Source organism: Bombus vosnesenskii, unplaced genomic scaffold, assembly GCF_011952255.1.
Source record: "Bombus vosnesenskii isolate JDL3184/JDL3185 unplaced genomic scaffold, Bvos_JDL3184-5_v1.1 scf7180000013267, whole genome shotgun sequence".
In the NCBI taxonomy this organism is placed as follows: Eukaryota; Metazoa; Arthropoda; class Insecta; order Hymenoptera; family Apidae; genus Bombus; species Bombus vosnesenskii.
The window spans coordinates 4,149,182-4,156,946 of record NW_022882927.1 but is presented as its reverse complement, the minus strand read 5'-3'; the positions used below and the strand labels follow the sequence as shown (position 1 = coordinate 4,156,946).

The 7,765-nt window shown below is 41.5% G+C and overlaps 2 protein-coding genes across 2 annotated transcripts in view; both read left to right on the top strand.

The window, feature by feature from the left end:
- Positions 1–425: 425 nt before the first annotated feature.
- LOC117230889 lies at positions 426–3,682 on the top strand. Its single transcript, XM_033488794.1, has 4 exons — positions 426–754; positions 1,266–1,611; positions 2,210–2,950; positions 3,283–3,682. Exons 2-4 carry the CDS (start codon positions 1,268–1,270, stop codon positions 3,551–3,553), a joined length of 1,356 nt encoding a protein of 451 aa, XP_033344685.1. The 5' UTR covers positions 426–754; positions 1,266–1,267; the 3' UTR covers positions 3,554–3,682.
- A 177-nt stretch (positions 3,683–3,859) lies between these two features.
- LOC117230887 (colorectal mutant cancer protein) overlaps positions 3,860–7,765 on the top strand; it is a 58,794-nt gene continuing 54,888 nt past the window's right edge. Inside the window, exons 1-2 of the mRNA XM_033488783.1 lie at positions 3,860–4,406; positions 4,512–4,710. Of these exons, the coding sequence (XP_033344674.1) occupies positions 4,601–4,710 (110 nt within the window). The 5' untranslated portion in view covers positions 3,860–4,406; positions 4,512–4,600. The remainder of the gene's footprint in view (positions 4,407–4,511; positions 4,711–7,765) is intronic.

The window sequence follows — 7,765 nt, the reverse complement described above, 5'->3', positions numbered from 1 at the left end:
AATTCGAAGGCGTATGTATGATGGTTCGGATCGACTAAGAACCCTTTAGCTCGGCAGATCCAATCGCTTGTGATCGTTGTTACATTGCGCGTGTCCGAGTAGTTCACCAGGATACTGTAACTTCTGTAAATACCAAATAAATCTATCGAAACGTAAAAACGCAGTCTATGTATCCAACGTTCCTAAACAGCGTCATTAGCAAGTTTATTTTCCTGTATTATCGAGAAAGATGCGCAAGAAATCACCGTCGTCTTACTAAAAGTAAATGCGGTGGAATGCTCGATATGCGAATTAGTACGAGTGTAAACGGTTATGCGAGCATGAGTTACACACAGACGAATCGTACGTGATCGTGCGCAGAGACTTTCCATGTCGATCCTTCTTTTCGCCGTTGTATTAGCAGTTAGTGACGCAAACCAAAGACTACGGACTGAGGTCGGCTGCGTATTTCGGGCTGTGACACATAGTAGATATGTTTATGTCGGCCCCTCTCTTTTCCGCCGACTCGCAAATCGTCTATCCTTGTTCATCCGTGAGCAGTTGTATCGTTGGTGAACATCGCCGACCAAAGCCGGGTCCCGGTAAATCTGTCTGCCACTGTCAGTCGCGCAGTTTCAACGTTAGAATCTAAAAGTCCATTCGGTTTCTTGCAACTACTACGTGATACGGTCTATCGTCGTGTTAGGAACAGTGTCATTGATCCGATCAGATTAATTGCACACCAAAGGAAATTGATATCGCCTGCATAGTTTTGGTAAGTGTCTGTCGAAGTTTTCTTATCTCGTTATCTTTTATCTGATACTATCGATCACACGTGATCTATTCTCTAACCGTCGCTGTTTCCACCCTGTTATTTGGATCGACGAAAACCGCGAAGTTTTCTCATCGCGTTGTTTTTTATCGAATAGTCTGGACGATATGCCAGCTATTTTTTAAGCGGTGCTATTTCGACGCTGCTATTTGGATCGACAAAAAAAGCGCGGCGTTCAAATTGCAGTTTGCAAAAATATACAATTTCGACCATAGTCCGGCTTGTATCGATCCTTCCATAAACCAATAATTACGTCAACGATAAAACTGACATGCTGGCGTCAGACTCTCGTCGAGTGTTTCTCCGCCTCTGTTTGCCATACCTAATGATTGGCCATACCGTTCAATCGATCGCGTGAATTTGCGTCGCGTCTCACGTGCCTGCCACGCGTTGCACGCGATCTCGCTCGATTATACGTACGTATATAGAGGACGATGAACGTGTCGATTTTCAGCAATGGGCCGAAGCAAATCCACGGAACCGGAAGAGTCTGCGATGGGCTTCAAGGACAAGCAGAAGGCCTTGGACACGCTGAAGGCTTTGGAAGGTCGTGATATCAGTTATCAGTACCACGTGATCTCTAGTTTCGTGAGTCGCTCGAAACGGACGCTGCAGATCACCAGAGACGAGGAGAAGCTGACCAATCTTCGCGAGGCTTTGAAAGTGTTCGAGGATTGGTTGACTGATTACAAGGAGAACAATCGCAGCAAAGAAAACCTTGCTTATTTGCCAATCGAGACTATAAAAGGCTTCAGGAATCTTGCCAAAGAGTACGATGTTCTGGAGGAGGAATTCTACAAGTAAATATCAACATTTTCTTCGCAAGTATAGTTCTTTCAGCGAGTCTTTTCAAATTCAATGACCGATTATTTTTTCACTTAGCGCAATACGAATTAGTTCTCGAAAGTTAATTTGATTCGGTGTAGCTTTGTTTCAACGTGATTCCAATTGATTTTACACCATTTCGATTACACCAGAATCTAGGTGTAATTCAAGGTACCGAATATTAGCAGTTTTCAGTTTTATTACGTTGTTTACTACCTTCTTGTTTATTACTGGCACCGTTGCAATAGAACGCTTATTTTTAAAGTATCTTTTAGATTGTTTAGCGTTTTACATTTAACGCGGTGAAAATAACTAATGATCAATTTTATCAAAAACCATACAATATTAAGCAAAAATAAAATATGTGTATGTTTTAACATTAAGTACCGTAAAGTAAATTATTGTGATCAAGTATGATCCAAGAAAGAGGTCATTGGTGTGTTTCCTTAATTTAATGTCAATATTACACGTGATCATTTACTTGCGTTTACTTCAATATTTTTTTGATTCATTCAATATCTAGGTATTCGGTATAGATCTATTTCTGTATTTCACGTGTTTCTGAATTTTCAGCGCGTACAAGAAGGAGAAAGGCGATTACAAAGGTCTGCGTGCTGTTAAAATTCCAAGCGGAGAGACCACTTGGGACATCGAAAGGAATCGAAGGTTGAAGGAGATCATCGATAAGATCAAACAGAAGCACATGCAATGGTACGAGACCGATGTGGGTCTCTTCCGGGGACTCCCAACCAAGGAACACGTTCAGTGCATCTTGCTGGGCTATAGTCCAGAACCGACCAAGTTGAAGAAACTCATGACCCAGGTGGAAGAAAAATTTCCATCTGAGAATAACGAAGACATGGAGGTTGATAAAGATGACAAGGGTAAAAGCGTGAAAAGAAGATACAGCAGTTCGTCCAGCAACGAAGAGGAGGAGGACAACGAACCTAAAAAAAAGGTAGCGAAACATTCATCTGAAGAAGAGAAGACTGAAAAGGAGGAAAGCGGACTCAGTTTCAAAGATAAGGAGAAAGCTTTGTTGAGTATAGAATCGTTGGAGGGCAGGGACGTAAGTTATCAGTATCATGCGATCACTGGCCTGGTGAAAAGGGCTGAGCGGGTGATATCGTGCACAAAGGACGAGCAAAAGATCAAGAACATGAAGGAAGCCGTGGAAGTGTTCGAGAATTGGATCACGGATTATAACGTGAATGGCCGAGCTAAGGAGAACTTCAATTATTTACCCATTGACTTGGTGCAAGCCTTCAAGCCGTTGGCCGACAGATACAAAATCGAAGACAATGGATTTCTTAAGTAAGTACATTTTTTATTATCTATATATATATATATACATGTATAATTATTGTTAGACTACGGATTTGTACGTGTTTATGGGAAAAGGTGCAAAAATGCACAGAATGCGTATAATATAAAGAAATGTATAAGAAGTATAGAAGGTACAGTACTTTTTACGATATTTAATAGATAAAACAATTCCAAATTCCATTATATTCATAAAAATATGAATATGCGTAAATATCCGTAATCTAATTATTATTAATATATGCTATATCGTTATTATTAGGGAATAGAATATTATTTATGGTAAAAATATATATTGCAACATTCTTCGGTGTATCCTACAGAGCGTATGAGGAAGTGGAGGGAGATTACAAGAAGCTGAGGAACGTTCAAGTACCAGACTCGAGTGTTACTTGGGACATAGAAAGGAATAAGAATTTACGAAGTCTAGTAGACCGAATCAAAGAAAAGAATATTCAATGGTTCGAGACAGACGAAGAACTTCGTGGTTTTCCAAGCGAAGAACATACTCGATGTATAATGTGGGCATTCAGTCACGACGCTGGCAAACTCAAAAAACTTGTGCCTACCCTGGCTGAGAAGCTAAAATCTTAAACAAAATTATCCTACGAATACGTATTAATATCCACAACTTATATACTTAAGTTACCATTATATGTACAAAACATTTTAGTTGTATTTTTGTTCAACGATACTGATAATAAAGATAATTTATTTTCAATATTTCATACGACTTACGTATTTAGGAGCGATAAATTTGGCGCCTCTAGTGACGACATCTGACGACGGAACTAGAACATTCCGCTTGCCGGCTCCCGGTTCGGCGACCGCCATCTTTGTTTTCGTCGTGCTCGAAAATTTCAAGATGGCGCGAGATGTCAAAGTTTTTTGACCGCGGAACGCTCAATCGATAGTTTTTATTGCCGCTGTACGGCTCGCGAGGGTGGGTGAGTCTCGGGTCCGGTTTTGAGGTTAGGGTTAGTGACTCGGTGACACTGGAAACGGCGGACACAGGTTCTCGTGCGTGCACAGCCACACCGGAAAAAACGCAACTGTCTCACCCTTTTTGACGATCCAGTGACAAGACGAACGCCCACACGATTTCGCGTTGTAAAATCTCCGTAAAATTCGTGCGCTGAAAATACATTCGCGAGAGAATGGCTTATCTAGTCGATCTGTTTATGCACTATGTATCAACAAAATCTTGTGGAACAAGGGAATCTACGTATTTTAAGCGGTCTAAAAATAGCTGTTGCTTCCACCGAGGTTCGTAGACCTTTTCCCTGAACGTAATCGCGGAGGCGGTCGACAGCTCGAGTTTACATCTCAGGATCGATTAACGAGAGATCGCGATGCAACACGTGACTTAACGATCCACCGTGTTGGTCCTACGTATTTGACGCAAGTTCAGGAACCTGAGAACGTTATCGAGAACTTCGGACCATCGGTGCGTGATCGATGCGTGAATCGAGTTCTGAAGTATGTAACGGGGCTCCTAGAAGGAAAATTGAACAGCGGTATAGAGGTGACCATCACCTTTTGAACGTGACAGGGAAAAGCAGTTGAAGAAAGATGGACACGAAGCAGCTGGATAGTGCGCCAATAGTTAGTTACAATGGATAAACAAGAGGAAAAGTGAAGATGTCACAAACCGCGGATGCTGAAAGTGAAGCAGGCTCCATCTGCGACGAGGAACGCGTCAGGAAGCTGTTCCAAGCATGCGACGGCGACGGAGATGGTTTTATCGACAGGTGAGCCGAAACAATTTGCATAAATTATAATACTCTGTCTTTTAAATCATAGGACCGCGGAACATGAAATAATCTAAACATTCCTAAACTTTATCACATACCGATACTTTGCAGACATTTTTAAAGCTGCATACAGTATAGTTCGAAAATAAAGTTGTTCAACGAGAATAGCATTCAAGTATAATAGTTTTCAGAACAAAATGATCACTGTAGGAATTATGGGACCGCGTGAAACAATTCGTTGGCAAACACGAATGGAAAAGTTGGCGGGTGACTCGGGCGCGCGCGGCACGCACACGTTTTTAATTATTAGCTTGATTAATTAGCCAATCTGAATGCAGCGCGGCCGCGATACTGCGAATTAAACCGGGAACGCGTACTGTTTTCTTCGCTACCGCCGGATGAATAAACTTGTAAGATAATGCGAGTACAGGGGAACGTGCACGCGATGCAGCCACACGGTTTTTCATTAAACGCATAACCGTTTCCCCGATATTCAACCGTTTCCCTATTTCCCTCTGTTCCTTCCGTTTCTCCCCATTCCGGTGTTCCTCCATTCTTCGAAGCCCTGCTCCCGCTGCGACCTACCACTATTCAACGCTTTTTAGCGAAAATTAGCCGTCAATTCCTCGCTCGGATCCCAACTACCACCCCTGCGATTCGCATTCTTTTCCAGCCAAAGCGAGCGAGTTTCTCCGTCAAAGCACGGATCCGTTCGCGTTCGCGACAAAAGCCAAACCCTGGTCTGGTTAGAAACTTCGTTCCAGAAGTTTCGTTTCGTTCGCGATACAATTGCACGATGCTATACGTTACAATTGTACGATACTATGTATAGGTTCGTGGTTATGTACAATCATTGACGAAAGTACTCGAACACTTGTAGATACCTTTTATTAATATATTATGTGTGTTGCATGAAACATTTTGAAATTTCATTAGGCTTGGTATATAGAGATTGTAAGATATTTAGTGCAAGTGTATACAGTAAACACAAAGTATTCGAACAATTGGAATATTTTCTGTATCATTAAATATTTTATATTCAAACGTATGTAAGTGTATAATATACAGATTGCTGCAGTTATAGAAGTAATTAACTTTATTTTAACTCGAGTATATTTATTCCTATAGTACTATATGTAGTATACAGTTAGTTATAGGTATATTTGAATATGTGAAATAATGTAGAAAATAATTTATATTTCTATATTTCTCTGCTATATGAATACTTTCGTTTCTTGTTGCATTTCGCAGAGATCACAAAACTATTCTATTAATAAGCTTCAGTATTCATCGTTTAATACTTATTGTATGCTAAAGATAATCTTATGTTGCAAGTAGCAATAATTCCATCGTGAGTTTAAAAATAAAATAAATAGAACGATTAGTTTATTATCTCGACGCAAGCGATGCGTGGCGTGGCAGACGCGTTTGTATAGGCTCTTACAAAAACATCCACGTTTCAAGACTATTGATATTTCTTGCGCCACCGGAAGTGCCCTCTTATTCTCGTCTTCCACGTTTCCATTTTTGCCACGTCCTTTTTTATTGTCATAAATCGAGCGATCGTGTAACTATTCACACCTCAGACCAGAGTTGTTAAAAAAGTAAATAAGCAAAAATATCTTCGTAAAAATCGTGTGAAGTACGGAAAGAAAGTAACACGCATCGTGCAACCGAACAAAAGACCATTGTCGTCGTAACTAATTGCACGTAGATTCGCGCCATGATGCATTCTGGCGGGAAGCGCTAGAATGTGAGTTTTTATTTACTACTATTAAAAGAATTTATTATATAAGTATAAGCACAAATGCTCATCGGTAAAGTTGGCAATTACTTGTTGTGTTTTGAACGAATTGCAACTTCTCGTTAGCATCGGTGCTTTGTAGCGGCGTGCATTGGCGTCGCGAAAGATTTATCGAGCTCGATCGGCCGATAGTATCTCGTAGATATGACCCTCGATATGCGTTCGCAACAAGTTCCTCGATTGTTTTTAACTGTACACCTGTATCTCCTGCAGTTAAGAATCTCCTCCTCCTCTCCATCGGTTTCCTTGCTATCAATAATTATTACCAGCGGAATTAATTCGTTAAGCAACTATAATTCATCGGACCGTTTTCGATCGTTATCGCGACTGCGCTTCGTGTATCGCCACATCTTGATAATAGCCTAAAAAATCAGCGTGCAAGAAGACCAAATAACAAAGAGAAGATGAAATATAAAAAGCATTTATTTTCGAGCGGTCGATTTTCATATCTTTGCGGTGTCAGCTGTTGTCGAGGGGCAGAAGTGACTTTAGCCAATTAAACTCTCCGTCGCGAAGATGATATTCGAGCGTTCTCAGGCAATTTCCGTTGTATGCACAGACAGAGCGAGCGTTCTATGCGTCGATAATAAAGGCTTTCTGTAATTCGAGGGGCTCGGGACCGAGAGCCGACCTGGTGGAACCGAGATGGAAATAGAAGAAGAGGAAAGGAAAGGAAAAAAGAAAAGACGGAGAAGGAAGGTGGAAAGAGTGGAACGTTTTCGCGTTTCTCTGTGTGTAAAACTCGCCATTCCCGTGCTCTACCCTCGGAGAGATCGCTCTCTCGTTCTCGAAGAGCTTCTCACCCTTCGACTTGTACTACTTCTAAATGCTCCCCCGGAACGTTTTCCCCCTTGTCTTACCTCGCGATTACCGCTTCCCCTTTCTGCGCGTTGATATATCGTAGAAATAGGCAATAGGAATACGAATTTCCTGAGCCCTTGTCTTTTACCCGCCTTCGCGATTTTCTTCTCCGCTTTCTCTTCTCCCTTTTCTTTTTATTTCGGCGAATCAGTTTCACGGATCGATAACTCGCGAGATTATTCCGCGCGTCGAGTTGCAGAAAATTCCGCGCCACGAGATTGCAAGTGAAAATGAGCGTACGTCGGAGAGGTGGAATCAATATTCTCCACTACTTTCAATTCTTCGTGGTATCTTGGTGGAACGTAATCTGCTGTTAATGTATTCCGTACCTTCGTGTTACCTGTGGCGTAAAAGCATAAGCAGGTAGACCGACAGCTTAGCGAACTA

Excerpts from the sequence above, each read along its gene's own strand:
- LOC117230889 (XM_033488794.1), top strand. The coding sequence starts at position 1,268 with ATGGGCCGAAGCAAATCCACGGAACCGGAAGAGTCTGCGATGGGCTTC. Across the intron at positions 1,612-2,209 it reads CTGGAGGAGGAATTCTACAA|CGCGTACAAGAAGGAGAAAG; the intron begins GTAAATATCAAC and ends CTGAATTTTCAG. Across the intron at positions 2,951-3,282 it reads GAAGACAATGGATTTCTTAA|AGCGTATGAGGAAGTGGAGG; the intron begins GTAAGTACATTT and ends TGTATCCTACAG.